Here is a 23,553-nt window from a genome sequence, read left to right as displayed (position 1 = left end):
AGTTTACAAGAACCACGAAGATTCCACACAGAAGAATTGTTTGTCACATGATTGTTGGCACATTATCTGAAAGGACTTTTTGCACATGGCACAGCAACTAGTCATTTATATTATTTGATATTGTGCACTTTATTTGTCACAGTTATTTTATAATTAGATATAGGAAGCTGCGCTGATCACTATTTATTTATACCCACTTTTTGTGCACTGTGTACACTAAAGGTCCAGCAGCAGTTTTCATTCATATGTTTAAACTTATTTTTTTTATTTTTTTAGTTTATTTGTTCACTTGGTAGCACAAGGGATCTATCTATCTATCTATCTATCTATCTATCTATCTATCTATCTATCTATCTATCTATCTATCTATCTATCTATCTATCTATCTATCTATCTTTAACTCATCTATCTATCTATTGTATCTATCGTAACTATCTAGCTTTTGCATCTATCTATCGTATCTATCTACTTATCTAATGTATCTACAGTATTTATCATATCTATTATATTTTCAGGATTTCCCTCAGATGAAACGGCTGTGGTAATTACTAAGGCAGTAAAATAGTGGGAAGCCTGAAAACATGACCTGTTGGGGTGCCTTGAGGACTGGAGTGGAGAAACACTGATCTAATATATCTTTAACGTATCTATCTATTTATCTATCTTTCTTTCTATGTATCATATACTGTATCTATCTATTGTATCTATCGTATCTATCTAGCTTTTGCATCTATCTTATCTATCTATCTATCTTATTTACTTTATAAAAACCTGAATAATACATGAGCTGATTCATAATTAAACTGTTACGTCCTTCCCATAACTGGTTGATTCAGCAGCCACAAAATCAGGATTACTATACATCACATGCCTTCTGTGAAGTGACGAGATGCATGCACAAAAGGAATTCATGGCCAAGATCCCTTTAGGAGTCCATGCACCCCTATCAGGAACTAGCCTTCTGTGCATGCAATATATATAAAGTACATATTACAGTGTATATTATAAGAGTAGCACTCTAAATTGTGGATTAACAATGACAGAGGAGCAGAGTGATGACTTACTACTTACTATATTACAATTCTTCTGATGAAGACACGTGACCCTGTGTCGAACACGCGTAGGGGAGGGGCCAGGACGGAGCACAGAGCCTTTCACTCTACTGAGATGCGATGCACAGCTTATCCCTCCTGACAGGCAAACTTTGAGGCAAACTTTGGAGACTGTTATCAGATTGGTGCACTCACGCACCTTGCAAATGTGAGTACCCTAATGTGGGGAGCTTTTATTCCAATAAACATTTATAAACGATATCACACTATCCAGTTTTTCTTTTCCTTTATTCCTAACTGTGGAGCTACTGCTGAAAACTGTATCTGGATTCCATCACTGAGCCATGGGATGGCTCATAAGCGTGTTTAGATTCAGTCTCACAGCTGAGTCGCACGCTCAGAGGTGAGCGGCTGTCCCCGGGGGGTCACTGGATGGCACTTGAGCATGGGATTCTGAGCACTAAGCACTAAGATTAATGCACCACGTATCACATCTTGGATTTGATATTCACACTCATTGTGTGGCACTTTTTTGTGTTTTTTGCACTTTTCACTGTGATATTATTTATATATTTTTTACACAGTAAATTTCAGATTATATAAATAATTTTTCATTCGTTATATATACAGTCAGTAGTTTAATCATCGCTACTCTTATTCTAATGGTATACATCTAGTATATTATTTACACATTGCACCTTATAATCACTTTCAATTTTTTTTTTTTTTTTTAATACATATATTCCTTTGTGCCTTGTTGTGGCTGGATAAGCCGCTTATGCAATATTTTCAGTATACCTCATATGCATTAATGATCTCCAGATTGACATTTTCACCTTAGCGCAGCATATCTTTTGTATACATTATATTACAATTCTATTACCATTTAAAGAACCTACAACGCTCCCCTGTAATAAAACCATACAGATGTGATGTTTCCATGCCTCTTACTTCCAGAATCCATGTGTTGAACTTTGAAATTGTTCCTAAGTGACTACTAGACTTCCTCCTGGATGTCACAGATGAACAGGTCTGTACCAAGAAAGTTTTCTCAGCTCCTGTGATGCAGAGCAATGTGGAATAATATGCATAAGGTGTGCTGATGATTACGTGATGAGGTACAAGGGGGAGCACCAAATATCAGAGGGTCATCAGAGGGTGAAGGATTGAAAATCCCCTCAATTAATGAACCATCCAACTGTTTTTTTTTTTGCAAGTCATCGGAAAATAGGTACCAAAATAAAACAACATACCTACAGCTGTCATATGGTACTAATACAAAGCTTAAAGGCCAGCTCCAGACAAAACTTTTCTTTTTTAGTGTTTGAGAGAATTTGACAGGGTTAGGTTTCTCTTTGTGTTCTGAGACCCGTCATCTGGACAGGAAATAAGGAGACATCTCTCTCATGGTGATAGAGGCAGAAATCAAATTCTAAATATCCAAGCCAATAATCCAATTGTCGAAAGTAAACAGAATTTTTTTTAATATATATAATATACATATATATAAATCCTGAGCAGTGGGGTTTGCAGCACTTCACCCAAATCACTTTAAGGCTTAATTCAGATGGGCACAGGCACTTGTTCTGTGTTCTGGCTGGCTTTGTTTTGGTGTCTGCACAATGTCTGTATTCAGGGTTGTACCATTACTCCTGCACACACTGTTCATTTTGGCATCAAATTTCGTTTTAGTCATAGTCTTTTGACTAAAATGCCATCTTAGTCATATTTTAGACATTTGAATTGTTTTTTGTTTTAGTCGTATTTAGTCACCTAAAATCTCCAGTACATTTTAGTCGACTAAAATTGAATGTGTTTAGGTAAATTGTAAAGCATTATTTAAACATTTTTCTAGAATGTCCAAACTCCTGGAGTAAAAGCAAATTGAATAGGTTAATATTTCTGGTATTAAGATTTGAACAAACTACATAGACACTCTGGATGGTGGTCTGAGGAGGCCTGTAATGCTGCACAGTGCTCTGGACGATCATAAGAAGCCTGTAATGCACACAGTGCTTTGGACTGTGGTCTGAGGAGACCTGTAATGCACACAGTGCTCTGGATGGTCTGCGGAGGCCTACAAATTTTGCACAGTGCTCTGGATAGTGGTCTGAGGAGGTTCAGAATGTACAGAGTGCTCTGGATGATCCGAGAAGGCTTATAATTGCTGCACAGTGCTCTGAGGAGGCCTGGAATGCACACAGTGCTTTGGATGGTCTGAGGAGGCCTATATAAATGCTGCACAGTGCTCTGAGGAGCCCTGGAATGCACACAGTGCTCTGGAGGGTTCGAGGAGGCCTATAAATGCTGCACAGTGCTCTGGATAGTGGTCTGAGGAGGCCTGTAAATGCTGCACAGTGCTCTGGATAGTGGTCTGAGGAGGCCTGTAAATGCTGCAATTTCTTTACTGGAAACATGTGCCGCTGAAGAAATTATGACAAAAAAATTTCGGCAATGAAATCAACACTGCTTGCACAGCTGTCAGATTTTGAGATGTAGATGTGTCTGTGCAGCCACTGCATCTGCACTCCCCTCTATAGGTTGCCAGCACTCAGCATTGGTGCTGCAGACCCTGCTGCTTTGGATTTATATATATATATAACAAATATTCCGGTGGGTTACTTCTACTGTTTCTATGATGATTCGTATGGCGATCAATGTCAGGGTGGCCTCCCAATCTTCCACCAATATTCAATAGGAAAAAACAGGGACTGAGAAAGAGCATGAGATAATCGCAACTCTACAGTAGCTATTTGTAACCTTTTTATGTCTTGAGAGCAATTGATACAATATACAATTTTTGCATTGGAGAATGTGTCCCTTTGTTTTTTCCTATATATATATCTATATACAGTGCCTTGCAAAAGTATTCACCCCCTTGGCATTTTTCGTGTTTTGTTGCCACACAACCTGGAATTAACATGGATTGTGTGAGGAGTTGCATCATTTAATTTACAGAACATGCCCACAACTTTGAAGATGTTTTTTTTTTTTTATTGTGAAGCAAACAACAAATAGGACATGTGCATAACTATTCACCCCCCTAAAGTCAATACTTTGTAGAGCCACCTTTTGCGGCTATCACAGCTCCAAGTCGCTTTGAATAAGTCTCTATGAGCTTGCCACATCTTACCACTGGGATTTTTGCCCATTCCTCCTTGCAAAACTGTTCCAGCTCCTTCAAGTTGCATGGTTTGCACTTGTGAACAGCAATCTTTAAGTCTGACCACAGATTTTCTATTGGATTGAGGTCTGGGCTTTGACTAGGCCATTCCAACACATTTATATGTTTTCCCTTAAACCACTCAAGTGTTGCTTTAGCAGTGTGTTTGGGATCATTGTCCTGCTGGAAGGTGAACCTCCATCCTAGCCTCAAATCACACACAGAGTGGTACAGGTTTTGCTCAAGAATATCTCTGCAATTAACACCATCCATCTTTCCCTCAACTCTAACCAGTTTCCCAGTCCCGACTGCTGAAAAACATCCCCACAGCATGATGCTGCCACCACCATGTTTCACTGTGGGGATGGTGTTCTTTGGGTGATGTGATGTGTTGGGTTTGCGCCAGACATAGCGTTTTCTTTGATGGACAAAAAGTTCAACTTTAGTCTCATCAGACCAGAGCACCTTCCTCCATACATTTTGGGAGTCTCCCACATGCCTTTTCGCAAACTCTAAACATGCCATTTTGTTTTTTGCTGAAAGTAATGGCTTTCTTCCTGCCACTGTGCCATAAAGCTCAACTCTATGGAGCGTACGGCTTATTGTCGTCCTATGTACAGATACTCCAGTCTCTGCTATGGAACTCTGCAGCTCCTCCAGGGTTACCTTAGGTCTCTGTGCTGCCTCTCTGATTAATGCCCTCCTTGCCCGGTCCGTGAGTTTTGGTGTGCGGCCGTCTCTTGGCAGGTTTGCTGTTGTGCCATGTTCTTTCCATTTGGTTATGATAGATTTGATGGTGCTCCTAGGGATCATCAAAGATTTGGATATTTTTTTATAACCTAACCCTGACTTGTACTTCTCAACAACATTGGCCCTTACTTGTTTGGAGAGTTCCTTGGTCTTCATGGCAGTGTTTGGTTAGTGGTGCCCCTTGCTTAGGTGTTGCAGCCTCTGGGGCCTTTCAAATAGGTATGTATGTGTAATGACAGATCATGTGACACTTAGATCGCACACAGGTGGACATCATTTCACTAATTATGTGACTTCTGAAGGTAATTGGTTGCACCAGAGCTTTTTATGGGGTTCATAACAAAGGGGGTGAATACATACGCACATGCCAAGTGTCAGTTTTTTATTTCTGAAAAATAGTTTTATGTATATGTTTTTCTAATTTTACATCACCAACTTAGACAATTGTGTTCTGATCCATCACATTTAATTTGGTTTAAAGAAACATTGAGCTAAAGGCTGTAATGTAACAAAATAGGTAAAAAGCCAAGGGGGGGGGGGGGGGGGTGAATACTTTTGCAAGGCATTGTATATATCTATATATATAGATATATATATCTACAGTATATACGATCAAGCTGGAGGTGGTAATGCAACACTGAGGCTTTAGAGCTATAGCTCCGGACTAGTCATGCCACTGTTTGGCTATAGAGTATGGCAGGTGTGTCAAAATACAATGCAAATTTCAAATGCTTATTTAACCATTTTGCTAGAGTTCTGCTTTAAACTGTCTGAAGGAAACCTTACTGATTCAGGAAAACATCAGTAAAAGCCAAAATCAGTCCATACCTCGTAATGGTAGTTCATGCAGGTTAGGTCACGCCAGCATTTATCACCTCGAATTTTAATCAGACCCTGCACAACATAAAAGAGAGGAATTAAAAACAGTCAGTAGAAATACTTCTTGTAAAAAACATGGCAGATCTGTCAGGTCAGTGACATTTAGTGCCCACCGAAATACTGGAACTTTTATCCCTATAAACTCTAGCAAATCTACAGGCTGCATTAAAGGGTTATTCCACCCAAAACAAAACCTTTGCCTCACTCCATATTGTAGTTGTTAACAAGCATAGCGCCTCGCTACCAAAAACATTTATATTGTTCTTGTAGTGTTCTGGAACATAAAAAGTGACAATTTAAAGGCTGTCTGTATCCCTGCGGAGTAGATTTATCAGTCTGATATTGTTTTCACATAAACAAAATTAATTTTTCTGATCTAACAGCCGTCACCTGGTCAGGAAGTGGGGTAGAAAGTCTCTCGGGGACACAGACAAGGATAGAATACCAATATTATTGTGATAGTGGGATGCAGGGACGTGCAGGGACGTGCAGTCAGGGGAGGCAGGTGAGGCAAAGCTCACCTGCCATGAACATTATAAAAAAAAAAAAAAAAAAACTTTGACTTAGAGGTTCGTAGCTGGGGACCCCAAATTTGGGGGGTAGGTAGCTGAAGTTGTTCCCCGCTCCCCCCACCCGAGACCTATAGTTCCGGAGATACAAGGTTCCTTGCACAGCCTGTTAGAAGCTACATACAGAGTAGCCAGTTTAAATACAAGCTGGCACACTCTGTTTGCAGCAGACTGAGAGGATGAGCTCACAGTGCCTCTCCTCACTTCTTGTCAGAGGCACTGAGCTCAATGGACAGCTTGGAATCTTGGACCAATGGCAAAGTACCATTAGCCCAAGCTGCCCAATAAAAATGCTGTAGTGGAGGCACGCCTCTCACTGCAGTGTCATAGAAGGGGGAATGTGTCTAACAGACAAATGCTCCCTTCCAGCCCTCTTAACTACAAGGAAAAAACATGGGTTTATGTGTATAAGATTTACCCACAATCCTATGTTTTTCTCACACAGTTAAGAGGGAGAATGAGAATCTGTTGCTGCTGAAAAGGTGCTGTTATATCCAAGCTAAATCATATAATATTATGCTATGTTATAAGATAATTTATTATTTATCTATTTACTGTGAAATTACTGGTTGGAAGTTATAACTTCAAACTTCAGTAATTTGTCCGTTAAGCCACCTGCTTAAGTACAGTTTTTGAAAATATAGTAAATTACCTTAAAATTACCTTAAAAACAATATATAATAATAATTTGTATATTACTTACTTTTGGCAATTAACCCCTTGCCACCCAGGCCAATTCTAACATTTCTCTCCAACATGTAAAAATCTTTTTTTTTTTGCTAGAAAACTACTCAGAACCCCCAAACATTATATACAGTATCTCACAAAAGTGAGTACACCCCTCACATTTTTGTAAATATTTTATTATACCTTTTCATGTGACAACACTGATGAAAAAACACTTTGCTACAATGTAAAGTAGTGAGTGTACAGCTTGTATAACAGTGTAAATTTTCTGTCCCTCAAAATAACCCAACACACAGTCATTAATGTCAAAACCGCTGGCAACAAAAGTGAGTACACCCCTAAGTGAAAATGTCCAAATTGGGCCCAAAGTGTCAATATTTTGTGTGGCCACCATTATTTTCCAGCACTGCCTTAACCCTCTTGGGCATGGAGTTCACCAGAGCTTCACAGGTTACCACTGGAGTCCTCTTCCACTCCTCCATGATGACATCACGGAGCTGGGGGATGTTAGAGACCTTACACTCTTCCACCTTCCGTTTGAGGATGCCCCACAGATTATCAATAGGGTTTAGGTCTGGAGACATGCTTGGCCAGTCCATCACCTTTACCCTTAGCTTCTTTAGCAAGGCAGTGGTTGTCTTGGAGGTGTGTTTGGGGTTGTTGTCATGTTGGAATATTTCCCTCTGGCCCAGTCTCCAAAGGGAGGGGATCATGCTCTGCTTCAGTATGTCAGGGGTGAGGGGTGTACTCACTTTTGTGAGATACTGTATATTGTTTTAGCAGATACCCTAAGGAATAAAATGGTGGTCATTGCAACTTTTAATGTTACACGGTATTTGTGCAGCAAACACTAACGTTAGCCCAATTTTTTTGTATACTATGAAAGATGATGTTACGCCGAGTAAATAGATACCCAACATGTCAAGCTTTAAAATGGAGCAAACTTTTGGAATGGTACCAAACTTCAGTACTTAAAAATCTCCATAGGCAATGCTTTAAATTTTTTACAGGTTACATGTTTAGAGTTACAGAGGAGGTCTAGTGCTAAAATTATTGCTCTCACGCCAACGATCGCAGTGTATGTAACCTGTGTGTATCTGGCTCTGATACTAGCCAGAGCCTCACCAGCCACTGTCCTCACCGCACGTCTCTGGTGGGATGCTGAACTAACACCAAAGAAGGGGGACCTTTGCAATGCATTGGCTTCTCCTGACAAATTCTAATAACATGTTTAAACTGCACTGTCAATGCCGGGGGTTAAATTTTACTCCCACTGACCTAACAACCAACAGGGGGGGGGGGGTTAGTTAAACTGTAAATGTAAACTTTTTTTTTTTTTCTTACTAACAAACAGGTTTATGCTTATCTGCTCTGTGCAATGGAACACAGAGGGGCCCCGGACCTCCTCTTCTCAGGTCCCCCTCAGGTGCTTTGGGCTTTTCTTCTCTGGCAAGTGCCCCCATAGAAAGCCACTTCCTATGGGGGCACTTGTGTGGCTCAGTCCCGAGCTGAGCTGCTTACATCTAAAGACACAGAAGGACTCAGCCCCACCCCTGCTCCCTTGTCACTGTCTTTGATTGACAGCAGCGGGAGCCAATGGCTCCTGACTGCCTCAGCAGAACCTATGAGACCAGGGAGTGAGGGGAGAGAAGCTGCAGATGGGCACAGCGCTGGATCGAATGGGGGCTCAGGTAAGTATTAGGGAAGGTGAGGGGGGATACTACTATCTAAACAATGTTTACCTTAATGAAAGGAATGCATTAACCACTTAACAACCAGCCCATAGCCGAATGACGACTGCAGGGCGGTTGCTTAACTCTGGGAGGGCGTACTATGACGTCCTCCCAGAATTCCCCTCTCGCGCGCCCCCTTGGGCGCGCACCCGAACACATCTGTGACCTCTGGACCTGGCGCATCACGGATCCTGGTAAATGGCCGCTGATCGCGGCCGTTTACCATGTGATCGCTCCGTCAAATGACGGAGCGATCACATGTAAACAAACCGGCGTCATGAGATGACGCCGGTTCCTCTCCTCCCCTCTCTGTACCGATCGGTACACTGTGAGTGGAGAGGGGGGTGGATGGATGGCAGCAGCGTTGTGGGCTGGATGTGTAGTGCCCACAGCGCTGCTCAGTGACATCCAGCCATCCATGCTCAGCCATCCCTAATGCTCTGCAATGCCCCACAACCCTGTGCAATACTCTGCAATACCCCCACAATACTGTGCAATACTCTGCAATACCCCACAACACTGTGCAATGCCCCACAATACTGTGCAATACTCTGCAATGCCCCACAATACTGTGCAATGCCCCACAATACTGTGCAATATTCTGCAATGCCCCACAATACTGTGCAATACTCTGCAATACCCCACAACACTGTGCAATACCCCACAATACTGTGCAATACTCTGCAATACCCTGAAATACTCTGCAATACCCCGCAGTACTCTGCAATACCCAGCCATACTCTGCAATACTCAGTGATACCCTGCAATACCCTGCCATACTCAGCCATACCCAGTCATACTCGGCGATACCCTGCCATACTCAGCCATACTCTGCAATACCCCGCCATACTCTGCAATACCCCGCCATACTCTGCAATACCCCGCCATACTCTGCAATACCCCGCAATACTCTGCAATACCCTGCAATACTCTGCCATACCCAGCCATACTCTGCAATACTCAGTGATACCCAGCCATACTCAGCCATACCCCGCAATACTCTGCCATACCCTGCCATGCTCGGCCATACCCTACCATACTCAGCTGTACTCGGCCTCTGTATGTGGCCAGGTTGTGGAGGTCTCACACATGTGGTATCGCTGTACTCAGGAGGAGTAGGATAATCTGTTTTGGGGTGTCATTTTTGGTATGTACATGCTACATGTTAGAAATATTGTATAAATGGACAACTTTGTGTTTAAAAAAAAAAAATGCGTTTTAACCACTTCCCGCCCGCCAGCTGTCATACGACGTCCTTGACTTTGTGCGGAGATATCTGAATCATAAGTGCAGCTACAGGCATCATTCAGATATCAACTTTTTTTAGCCGGCGATTCCCTACACCATAAGAACGATCATAGCGGCTGTTCCACTGCTTGATCGTTCTTACGGGAGGCGAGAGGGGATGTCCCCCCCTCTCGCCGCCCTCCAGTGCTTCTACCGACTCACCGCTACGATCGAAGCCAGGATCTTTTTTTTTTTTTTTTTTTATTTCAGGCTTCCCAGCCTAGAGGTGAGATGTGGGGTCTTATTGACCCCATATCTCACTGTAAAGAGGACCTGTCATGCCATATTCCTATTACAAGGGATGTTTACATTCCTTGTAATAGGAATAAAAGTGGTCAAACATTTTTTTTTTTTTTAAAAAAGCATCAAACTAAAATAAATAAAGTAAAATGAATAAAAAAAAAAATTAAAAAAAAATTTAAATCGCCCCTGTCCCTGGTCCCTGTGTGCTCACATGTAGAAGCGAACGCATACGTATGTCCCGCCCACATATGAAAATGGTGTTCAAACTACACATGTGAGGTATCGCTGCAATCGGTAGAGCAAGAGCAATAATTTTGGTCCTAGACCTCCTCTGTAACACAAAACATGTAACCAGTAAAAAATGTTAAAGCATCGCCTATGGGGATTTTTGAGTAGCGAAGTTTGGCGCCATTTCACAAGCGCGTGCAATTTTGAAAGGTGACATGTTGGGTATCTACTTACTCGGCGTAACTTCATCTTTCACATTATGCAAAAACATTGGGCTAACTTTACTGTTTTGGTTAAAGCACAAAACTGTTTTTTTTCCAAAAAAAACGCGTTCAAAAAATTGCTGCGCAAATACCTTGCGAGATAAGAAGTTGCAATGACCACCATTGTATTCTCTAGGGTCTTTGCTAAAAAACATATATAATGTTTTGGGGTTCTATGTAATTTTCTAGCTAATAAATGATGATTTTTACATGTAGGAGAGAAATGTCAGAATTGGCCTGGGTGCTCTAGAACGCCTGAAGGTGCTCCCTGCATGTTGGGCCTCTGTATGTGGCCAGGCTGTGTAAAAGTCTCACACATGTGGTATCGCCGTACTCGGGAGTAATAGCAGAATGTGTTTTGGGGTGTAATTTGTGGTATGCATATGCGGTGTGAGAAATAACCTGCTAATATGACAATTTTGTGAAAAAAAAAAAAGTAAAAAAAAAAAAACTTGATTTTGCAAAGAATTGTGGGAAAAAATGACAACTTCAAAAAACTCACCATGCATCTTTCTAAATACCTTGGAATGTCTTCTTTCCAAAAAGGGGTCATTTGGGGGGTATTTGTACTTTTTTGGCATGTTAGGGTCTCAAGAAATTAGATAGGCCGTCAGTACTTCAGGTGTGATCAATTTTCAGATATTAGCACCATAGCTTTTGGACTCTATAACTTTCACAAAGACCAAATAATATCCACCGATTTGGGTTATTTTTACCAAAGATATGTAGCGGTATAAATTTTGGCCAAAATATATGAAGAAAAATGACTAATTTGCAAAATTTTATAACAGAAATGAAGAAAAATGCATTTTTTTTTACAGATTTTTTGGTCTTTTTTCTTTTATAGCGCAAAAAATAAAGAACCTAGCGGTGATTAAATACCACCAAAAGAAAGCTCTATTTGTGTGAAAAAAAAGGACAAAAATTTCATATAGGTACAGTGTTGCATGACTGAGTAATTGTCATTCAAAATGTGAGAGCACCAAAAGCTGAAAATTGGTCTGGTTATTAAGGGGGTTTAAGTGCCCAGTGGTCAAGTGGTTAAGGTAAAAGATGTTTAGGCTTTATAACCACTTGAAAACACACTGCCAATGACCACCAACAGGGTGGGTTAAATAGCATTGCTTTTGAGTACTAGTGAAGGAAGGGGAAGTTATCAGTACTGCCACTGACACCATTGCTGGGGGCTACCATTGAGGTCACTGACACCAATGCTGGAGTTATCACTGAGGTCACTGACACCACGGTTGGGGGTTTTCACTGTGGCCACTGGCACCAATGATGACTTCAACTTCCTCTTCAGTGTGCATTGCAAAAAATACAGCAGGACCAAGTTTTTTGGGTGTTGAGGTGCATTAAAGTCCACTCATTTTGAATGGGCTGCCTAACTTGACGCAATACACTTCAACACACATAAACGCACTGCTATTGTGCTACCCTAGGGAAGTGTAAGGGGGCAACACTTGAGGCCCTCTATTATTTTTAAATTGATGACCACTGTTCCAAACCTTCTCTCATTAAAATAACACACAAAAATTCAGAATCAGCTACAAAAAAAAAACTCACGCTCCTTTGCACTTTTGCTTCTTAAAATAACTGAACTGCAAGGTCAGCACCACAGCAGTTCTATCAGCCTTTCTGCATCAGATTCACCCTTTTCAGTTGTCACTCATCATAAGACATAGGCAAATTTGTATCTGTCTAGAGAGGTATTGGAGCCAGTCACAGCACCAACCATAGCTCCCAACTGTCCCTGATTTCGAGGGACTGTCCCCGATTTGGAGCAATGTCCCTCTGTCCCTCTTTCCTCCTTGTTTGTCCCTCATGTTGGTCTGATCTATATAGCCGTATATAAAATGCACTATTTATCTTTCAAAAAGTGTTTCCCAGTGCTAAACCTTTCATCTAAATTCTAAATTGCTGCATTTGTAAATTTTAAAAGCCAATATAAAGGAATAGTAGTGGTAAAAAAAAGCCCTTGTGGGTTTAATTAACATTTTTTGGGGGTTAATTCTCCTTTAAGGGGGTGTGACAGGGGGTGTGTCTTATTCCTACATACGTTTGCTAGTAGGTGTCCCTCATTCCCATCTCAAGATGTTGGGGGGTATGGCAGGAACTGCACAGCCAAAGTTTTCGACAACTGCTACAAATTGCTACCAACTGATAAAAATCTGCAAGTGTAACATTGCCTAAACTAAATCGCTTCTCTGCCTTTTGGCTAAGATCAAGTGTAGTATCTGTTCTTATCAGTTTCCAGAGGAGGCGATGTTGGCCCGACCAATAGTGGGAAGGGCGCATGCAAATCCGATGGTGTAATTGGACCTGGACAGACGGTTGAGGGAAAGTCATCACCTGTTGCCCATGGGGGCTTCAGTGGGCCTACCCAACCAGTCTAGAAAGGACCTCCTGGTGAGGATGGGTGCTGCACATGGGTCTGGCCGGAGGGTCGGGTCCCTGGCCTTCTGGCCTGGATTGTGGTAGCTCTAGCTACGGACAGTTATTTGGGAGAGAACGCTTACTACCCCTTTGAGGGGGGGGGGAGTGGCTAGTATCTCCCGAATGTAATTAGGTAGGAGTGATGGGAGCGACGGTGGAGCCTGATGGTAAAGGGCTCTCACCAAGCTTCTGGATCTCCATGCCTTTCTGCCTGTGGTGGGGGCTGCTGTGGTCTGGGCTGTGGGTCGGGGTTGAACTTGAAAGCCTATGGAGTAGTGCCCCTGGAGTGGCAGGCCAGGGGTGCCATAGAATCACTGTGTGTGGCAGACACTTTGATTTTGGGCACCAAGGTCACTACACCATACAACACGCTTTTTAAGCACCTGCCTCTTGGGCCGGGCCTTTTGGCTAGGACCAGAGGAATTTTTTATTCCTGGCCGGAGGGCCTGGTCATTGTTTCACACAATGGCCACTTCTTCACTCTCCTCTCCACTATCCCTTTCCCCACTTTTTTATTTATTTGAAACCTATGTTTGTTTTGTCACGTCTTGTTTTTTCACGTTTTGCACGATGAGTAAGGATGCGGGTCCTCGGGCCAGCCCTGAAAGTCTTGGGAAGGGGTGGACATGGCCTTTTGGCTTAGTTCGCCCTCTCTCATGGGGTCTCCCTTCGGGGGAGCCCCACCTAGTACTTGGGGGGGTCCTGTTCCGGCAGGCCCGCCAGAGAACGGGGTCTGTCTGGTTTCGGCCAGACAGGCCATTGTAAGTACCTTTGTCCCCGTCTGGAGCCTAACGCCCCGGGGGATCAGGGAATTGGCACGTTTGTGTACCCGTGGCACTTTTTTGTGAGCACTCTCTATGTGTGTGCACATTTTTTATGCACCGGGTGAAGTTTTTGGGGTGTGTTTTGCACGCCATAGGCTTTCAAAAAAAAAAAAAAAAAAAAAATTGCCTAAACTAAATCACTAAAATATTCCAAAATTGATAAAACTCATTATTTTCCTTAAAATTCTACAAACAATACCCCATAATGACAACATGAAAGGAGTTTGTTTGAAATCTTTGCAAGATTATTAAAGATAAAAAAAACGGAAAAAAAATTTCACGTACATAAGTATTCACAGCCTTTGCTCAATACTTTGTTGAAGCACCTTTGGCACCAATTACATCCTCAAGTCTTTTTGAGTATGATGCTACAAGCTTGGCACACCCATTTTTGGGCAGTTTCTCCCATTATTCTTTGCAGGACTTCTCAAGCTCCTTTGGGTTGGATGAGGGGTGTCGGTGCACAGACATTTTCAGATCTCTCCAGAGATGTTCAATCAGGTTCAAGTCTGGGCTCTGTCTGGGCCACTCAAGGACATTCACAGAGTTGTCCCGTAGCCACTACTTTGTTATCTTGGCTGTGTGCTTAGGGTCGTTGTCCTGTTGAAAGCTGAACCCCAGTCTGAGGTCCAGAGCGCTCTGGAGCAGGCTTTCATCAAGGATGTCTCTGAACATTGCTGCATTCATCTTTCCCTCCATCCTGACTAGTCTCCCAGTTCCTGGCGCTGAAAAACATCCACACAGCATGATGCTGCCACCACCATGCTTTACTGTAGGGTAGTATTGGCCAGGTGATCAGCGGTGCCTGGTTTCCTCTAGACATGATGCTTGCCATTCAGGCCAAAGAGTTCAATCTTTGTTTCATCAGACCAGAGAATTTTGTTTCTAATGGTCTGAGAGTTCTTCAGGTGCCTTTTGAACAAGCTGAAGTTAGGCTACACTTACACAAGCCCGCACCGTGTGTTCTGGTTGCGGGTACGGGAATCGCGTCAATTCCCGCACCGGCAACCGAATTGCACTGCTCTTGCAAGATGCGCTTGGGCTGCCATTCATTCTGAATGGCACCCAACGCATCTCAGCCCGATGCACGATTTCGGGTGTGGGAACTGCTTTTTTAAAAAGGTGTATGCACCTTTTCTGTGCGTTTCACACAGCACAGCAACCCATTTAAATGAATGGGCTGCTGTGCCCGAGCAAACGTGGGACACATGGTCCGCACTAGTGTTAACCTGAGCCTTACAAGCTGATTGGTTACCATGCACAGCCGCACCAGATTTTGCATTCCCCAGTACTTTATTAAATGAAATATCATCGAATTTATCCATACACCTTGTGTTCTCACTGAATAACCTTCTTTAGATCTACAAACAATTATGTAGACGCGACAGCCTGGCTACATACAAATGGAGTTGGGCTTCTACTACTTGGTTTTGGTAGCTTAGATGAAGATTAAATAGAGATTGTATACTCGGATTGCAATGTGATTGACCAAATTAGGCATCAGATCTACTTTAATTTTGGCCACAGACTTGACAGTTTTCAGGCAACTTCAACCACTCTCGACCAACTTTTCATCTTCAATCGATTGCACCAATCAGGGCAATCTAGCACTAAAGGCCCGCTCCCACTATGACACCCCAATGCGTGTTGCAGTGCATGCACTTTTTTTTTGGAAGGGCACCGCGTGCTGCGCTGCATTGCACATCCTTCAGCACATGTTATTGTGGGGGCGTGGCCTGCAACGGAGCTGAATGGACGTCTGATCCCGGAGCTCCGGCACTCCGGCGGACATTAGCGACCACAAACGGCTAAAAACACCCGGATTTCACCCTCATCGGCTGGCGAAACGACCCGGGCACATCAGGAGGATATGATGGGCAAGAGAAAGGGCACATCTAAGCCCCAACGGCTGACGGACTACTTTTCACAGCCGCAATACGGAGGTAGGCAAGATGGCGCCGACCATCCCCATGCATTGCCACATAAAAACAACCCCGCTCCGCTCACCGCCACCTCATCCCCTAACCAAAATGATTCCTGTAGCAGCCAAAGATCCCTCCCTTCATTCTCTCCATCAGGGAGTCCAGCAAAAGTCAAGCAAAAGCTGGATGGAGCTGGATGCAGTCCTACAATAAGCCCGGGAACGGACTCAGGGGATGACACTAGGGAGCTCCCTGAATCAATTACTACCTTCCCCACCATGAATCAACCAGTATTGGACACTGTCCTAAAGGATATGTTAGTGTCTCTAAGAAGTACCTTGCAGGCTGATATGATGCACTGTATGCACAGATTTAGTGGGAAATTAAACGCAATAGAGGCCCGAGTGGAGCATGTGGAAAATAAAATGGGGGATTTTGCATCCACCATTAATGACTTGGTGGACGCAAATGAAGAGAGAGAGGAAGAATCTGCATGGATTAAAAACAAAATCGCAGACATTGAGGACAGGTCCAGACGGAACAACCTCAAGATTAGAGGGATCCCGGAATCAGTACAAGCATCTGAACTGAGACCATATGTTGTGGACCTTTTCACTGCTCTTTTACCGGACCTCTCCGAAATAGACATTACTATTGACAGAATACACCGCCTACCAAAGCCAACTTATCTCCCGGACACTGTTCCCAGAGATGTGATTTTGCGCCTGCATTTCTTCCATGTCAAAGAGCAATTAATGCAAGCAATGCGAAAACAGGAGAATATCCCATCCCGCTTTCAACAACTGCAATTATATGCTGACCTTTCTCAGCATACATTACAAAAGAGAAGGAACTTGAACACTATCACAAAAGTGCTCAGGAACCACAACATACCCTACAGATGGGGGTACCCTACTAAAATAACCATCACCAACCAAGACAAAACGTTCATTGTAGACTCAATGGATAAAGGCATTGCCTTACTTAAATCATGGAACATCCTTCCTGACTCCGAAAACGATGGAAGCCCCAAAGGCAACCGACAGTCGGTTACACCTGACTGGAAGAAAGTTACACCAAAGAACGCCAAGTCGCATAAATAATTTCTTTTGGAAATCCGGAAAACTTGTAAGTCCATCTAAAATGCCGGAGTAGCCGATAGGCTAGAACTTAACCCCTCAAGTGTCTTGAGCAGCAATTTGCTGCACACTGGTGACTCTCACTTAACCCCATGAGAAGGAAGTTTCCCTTATGGGTCATCCAGAAGTTTCTGGAAAGTTGAATGGTATCTATGCCTACTATGTTAACTTTGTTTTGTTATATTTTTTCTGCCTTTTCTTTTTTCGTCCACATATGGAGCACCACAACCATTTACCCAACATCCAGCTCTTCGCAACATATGAACATCAATCATCTGAAAATATCCAGTACAACAACCACCATGATACAGATACTACAAGGATCACAGTGAGTACATGTACTACAAGAGAGTATACGCACGCACCGCATCCGTCACAAAAGGTGATTTTCAGATACCTCAGATCTGAAAACAAACCACAACCAACACTCACAGAAATCCAACCTAATGGCTATCCAATTTTTATCTATTAATGCCAAAGGGCTTAATCATCCAGCAAAGAGAAAATCCCTCTGGAAGGAAGCACTAGTGAATAAATCGGATATATTATGCGCACAAGAAACCCATTTTAGTAGTACAGCTGCCCCACTATGTCAGCACAAGAACTTTCCACACATCTTCTTTGCAAACGCTGAATCAAAATCCAAAGGAGTAATGATTGCTATAAGAGATACCGTTGCATTCAATCTTCATTCAAAATATATTGACCCACAGGGGCGTTACTTGGCGTTAGTGTGCGATATCAATCAAGTAACTTACACCATAGTAAACGTCTACGCACCAAATAAGCATCAGATCCGCTTTTTTCACAAGATTGTCCACAAAATTGATTCCCTGAGAAAAGGTTTTTTGATATTGTGTGGGGACTTCAACATTATACCTGACCCATCCATAGACACAACAAGAAAAGCGAATCGAGCAATAACATCTTTACAAGAGTCCATTCATAAGGAGAACCTATATGATGTGTGGCGGTGTCTTCACGCCGGAGAGAAAGACTTCACATTTTTCTCCGCCCCACATCATACGTACACCAGGATTGACTTCTTCTTAGTAGACCAACACACTCTGATCAAAGCAGCCTCTTCAACCATCAACAACATCACGTGGTCAGACCACGCTTCAATCACCCTATCTATTAAAGACACTTCAATAGTCAATACCACTCCAGTGTGGAGAGCCAACTCCTTTCTTATGCAACAACCAGAATCCAAAAAAATTATTGAAGATCACTTGGTAGAATTTTTTCACATTAATGAGTGATCTGTACAAAGTCCTTTTACTCTGTGGGGTGCCCATAAGGCATTCATTAGAGGAATATTCATTAAATTGGGGGCCAGGGCGAGGAGGCAGCGGCAAAAGAAATTTCAGGACATCACAGATGAAATTTTTAGAATAGACTCCAAAAATAAACAACAATTTTCTCCTACTCTATCTAAAAGACTAAACCAACTGAGATATGATCTAAGACTCCTTCTACTAGAGGAGTTTGAAAAAAACACTAAACGGCTTAAAATGAACTACTACGCATACGGTAATAGGGCAGGAAAATTGTTAGCACAACAAATTAAGGGCCATAGAAGTAAAACTAAAATCCCATATATATTACATCACACAAATAACACTAAACTACAACATCCACAAGATATAGCAGACGCCTTTAGTACTTATTATAGCAAGCTATATAACCTGAAAGATGACATAACCACAGTCCAACCTACACCGACAACAATAACTGATTTTTTAAACCACATCAAATTACCAACACTTTCTCAACAAGAAACGGAGTATTTAAATGCACCATTTACTACTGAAGAAATTCATAAAACTATAGAATCACTCCCAAAGAATAAATCCCCAGGCCCAGACGGCTTTATAGGGGAATATTATCAAACGTTCAAAAATTTACTGTATCCACATTTAAACAAAGTTTTCAACACAGCGGCTGCCTCCTCGTCCTTCCCATCTGAAATGTTAACTGCACTGATAGTGACATTGCCCAAGCCGGGGAAAAGCCCAGACACCCCAGCAAATTTTAGGCCCATTTCTTTGTTAAACACAGATTTAAAAATTTATGCTAAAACAATAGCTAACAGACTCATAGACATCTTACCTCACTTAATACACCCGGATCAGACTGGATTCACCAGGGGACGTCAGACCTCTGACGCTACCAGGAGACTAACAAATATTATACATATTGCTGCAACCCAGCAAAGGCCTTCTCTGCTCCTAGCATTGGACGCAGAGAAGGCCTTTGATAGAGTCCATTGGGGCTATTTGGAGTTGGTTCTGGGGAGATTTGGATTCTCTGGACCTATCTTAAAAGCAATCATGGCATTGTATTCAAAACCATCAGCCTGCGTATACACATCGGGAGTACTCTCTAGACCATTCAACATAACCAACGGTACCCGACAGGGCTGTCCCCTATCTCCATTAATTTTCAATTTAATTTTAGAACCCTTAGCAATGATTATCAGACAACATCAATCTATAACAGGATTCAAGACCCATAAATCGGAACATGTCATTAGCCTATTTGCGGATGATATTATCCTGATGCTCACAAATCCAACAACTTCCCTGGCTTCGGTACATGACACACTGCAAATGTTTTCTAAAGTTTCATACTATAAAGTCAATGAGAACAAATCTTATATACTGGGTATGGGTATAGAAGAGCAAGAAGAAAGGGTTCTCGGTTCACGGTTTCCATACTCATGGTGTAAGGAAGGGGTGAAATATCTGGGAATCACCCTAACAGCGTCTCCGGACCACCTTTTTAAGGCTAACTATATCCCCTTTCTTGACGCTTTACCGACAAAACTGCAAAAATTAGCCAAAACAGAACTCCTATGGTCAGGACGTCTGGCCGCTTTTACAATGGTAATTTTACCCCAAATAATATACCTTTTCAGATCACTCCCTATCCCTGTCCCCAACTCTTTTTTTTCCAAACTTCAATCTATGCTAAATAGGTTTCTATGGAAAGGGAAAAAGGCGAGATGGGCGTTTAAAAACTCAGTAATGTCTAGAAAAGTTGGGGGGATAGGCAACATTGTAATCAAAGACTATTACCTTGCATCTGTATTAGCACAATTGAGAACATGGTTCCCAGAATCGCCCGAAACTAGGTGGCAGGAGTTGGAGGAAGATCAAATTCCCAACAAAAATTTATACGACTATCTAATGTGTAACTCAATTACTTCTTCCCGTATCCAGAACTTAGCACCACCAATAAAAGCGTCAATCAGAGCCTGGAATATTTTGGTAAAAAACCAATCATACAATTCACCTATGTCCTTGATAAAAATACCCATCACCAGTTTATCCGAACTTATTCCTAACCTTAGCATAAAACATTGGGCTAAATTAGGTATTGCATACCTAGAAGATCTTAGAATAGGACCCACGATGAAAACATTTAGAGCACTACAAGTTGAATACAATTTAGAGCATTCTGAATATTACAGATATATACAGATTTGCCATTTCATGAGAGCCAACCCCTCTCTCTCAGTACAACTCCCCTGGAGAATAGTACTATACCTTACAAAACAAAACACCAATATTAAAGGAATTTCCTTATTTTATAATACTCTAAACAATAAATTAACATTTGCCAAACACTCCTATATTGATGCCTGGGAACGTGAACTAAAACAATGTTTCAAACCAGAACAATGGCAAAAAGCACTTCAAACTACATACACCACTTCCAGGTGTACCAACTTATGGGAATTAACACAAAAAATACTTATGCGTTGGTACTTAACACCGTACAAGATTTCCAAGTTTGACCCCATGACCTCCCCAATGTGTTGGAGGAACTGCAATCATGTAGGTACCTTACACCATATACTTTGGGAATGCCCTAAAATACGTACTCTATGGGAAAAGGTATTTGAAATACTCACAAAAATAACGAATCAGCAAATCCAGGCTACACCAGAATTAGCTATTCTCTCTATAGACATAGACCTGTTCCCTAAAATATATAGGAAAATAATATCTCATGTATTACTAAGCACTAGATTAACAATAACCAGACATTGGAAGATACAAGAAACCCCAAAAATAAAAGAAATAATCCTAACCACCAACACGCACATTACATATGAAAAAATGTATGCATCAGCCCAAGGTAAATTCTTGATAGCATGCAAACAATGGAAACCGTGGACCGAGTGGTATAAACCAAGAATGGCATAGAAGCTAGAAACAAAACTGACATATACGCAATTACTGGATGAGCTTAAAGAGTACACCTCACAAAATGGATTGCTCCATTCCTTATTCTTTATTATTATTATTTGATATAATTTGTTTATGTTCTTAGAATTTATTTTATTTTATATATTTCACTTTATTTGGTTTATCTTTAATCTGTTTCCTTTGCTCATATCCACACAACAACATCATAATTGGTCCAAAGTATGGTAAGACATATAAAATCTATACTGATTATAGATTTTTTTTTTTTTTTTTTGAGTTAAGCTGATGGGGTCCCCTCCCTCTGGGGCACAGCAGGTTCCCAATAGGGGTGTCGGAGAAGGGAGGGTTCCTAAAATGAGTATGCCCCTTTATCTACTTCCACTTAACTACAATGTGGCTTTCTCAGAATACAATAACACATAAAACCATGTAAGGTTTAGCACGTGTTATTGTGACACGTAAAAAAAAAAAAAAAGGCAAAGAATGCCAACAATGCGCGTAACACACATTAGCAAGAGCACTACCGTAACGTCATAGTGTGAATAGGCCCTTACGTTTTTGAGATGCGTTAATACAAGCTATTTAAAAAAAAAAAGAAGGACTGTCAACACACCCTAACATGAAGAAAATCAGAAATGACTTGGGCCCTGACAGTTTTGATGTTGGAGGAAGGTTGCTCCTCGCGCCTTGCTGTGTCTGGCAGTGCATGTGTCTGGCAGAAGTATGTTATAAAATCTGTCTATGGAACAGATTCCTCTGCACACTAAAGACTCAGGTCTGGAAACGATAAAAGATTAATAAAGGGCAATGCAGACACCTGAGCCAGGGGCACCAGGGACATCTGCAGAGCACGTTCTCCGCCTCAGGCTAGGCCACTGTCTCCTGTCTGCTTTGATCAGCGCTTAAACCACTTCACTAATTAGGATCACAATCTTTCTGATGAAGGAAGAGCTTGACTGGTCAAAAGGCCAAGGGATGATGTACATATGGATGAATACAAGACATGTCCTCACCTTCTCATCTCTCACAATTCTTCATCAGCTAAAAAGACAAGCAGAAAGTATCAACGTTCTAATATCTGGGTTAGGAGAGGACATATCATAGGCTTGTATGTGGGTGTTATGTGTGGGCTATGAGTAACCATCGTCTCATTAATTTAAGAACCCACCATGAGATAAAGCTTCATACACCTAGGCATTAAATTGTACAGTGATTAGCCATACCATTATAACCACTAACGGTAATGTGAATGAGATTGATTATCTCCTTACAATGGCATCTGAAAGTGAGTGGTATTTATAAGGCAGCAAGTGAACACATTGTCCCGGAAGTTGATGTGTTGAAAGCAGACAAAATAGACAAACACAAGGATTTGAGACTTTGAAAAGGACCAAATTGTAATGGCTAGATGACTGGGCAGAGCAACTCCAAAACTGTAGCTCTTGTGGAATGTTCCCGATCTACAGTGGTCAGGACCGACCAATAGTGGTCAAAGGAAGGAAAACCAGCAAACTAGGGACAGGGTCATGGGTGTCAAAGGCTCGATCCACGTGGGGAGAGAAGGTTGGCCCATGTAGTCCAATCCAATAGAAGAGCTACTGTAGCTTAAATTGCTGAAAAAGTTAACATTGGTTCTGATAGAATGGTGTCAAAACACACAGTGCATCACAGTTTGTTGTGTATGGGGCTGTGTAGATGCAGAGCGGTCAGGGTGCCCATGCTGACTCATGTCCACAGACAAAAGTGCCTACAATGGGCATGTAATCATCAGAACTGGACCATGGAGCAATGGAAGAAGGACTGGTCTGATGAGTCACATTCTCTTTTACATCATGTGGATGGCCGGGTGTGTCTAAGTCAGTGATGGCGAACCTTGGCACCCCAGATGTTTTGGTACTACATTTCCCATGATGCTCATACAAACTGCAGTGTAGTTGAGCACCATGGGAAATGTAGTTCCAAAACATCTGGGGTGTCAGGTTTGCTATCACTGGTCTAAGTCACCTACCTAGATTAGAAGAAAAGGTTTAACCTTAAACTACTTAGAGGGTTCTTTACTGTAAGAGCGGCAAGGATGTGGAATTCCCTTCCACAGGCGGTGGTCTCAGCGGGGGGGCATTGATAGTTTCAAGAAACTATCAGATAAGCACCTGAACGACCA

General features: G+C 42.0%; 1 protein-coding gene and 1 pseudogene across 2 annotated transcripts in view; one reads left to right on the top strand and one right to left on the bottom strand.

Annotated features, from left to right (window-relative positions):
• LMF1 (lipase maturation factor 1) overlaps positions 1–23,553 on the bottom strand; it is a 577,865-nt gene that overhangs the window by 291,516 nt on the left and 262,796 nt on the right. For both annotated transcript variants that reach the window (XM_073636425.1, XM_073636424.1), the window contains one exon: positions 5,794–5,859. In XM_073636425.1, coding sequence (XP_073492526.1) covers positions 5,794–5,859 — 66 coding nt within the window. The remainder of the gene's footprint in view (positions 1–5,793; positions 5,860–23,553) is intronic.
• Positions 13,053–13,137, top strand: LOC141101850 (U2 spliceosomal RNA; annotated as a pseudogene).

Source organism: Aquarana catesbeiana, linkage group LG06, assembly GCF_042186555.1.
Source record: "Aquarana catesbeiana isolate 2022-GZ linkage group LG06, ASM4218655v1, whole genome shotgun sequence".
In the NCBI taxonomy this organism is placed as follows: domain Eukaryota; kingdom Metazoa; phylum Chordata; class Amphibia; order Anura; family Ranidae; genus Aquarana; species Aquarana catesbeiana.
This window is presented reverse-complemented; position numbering and strand designations above follow the sequence as displayed.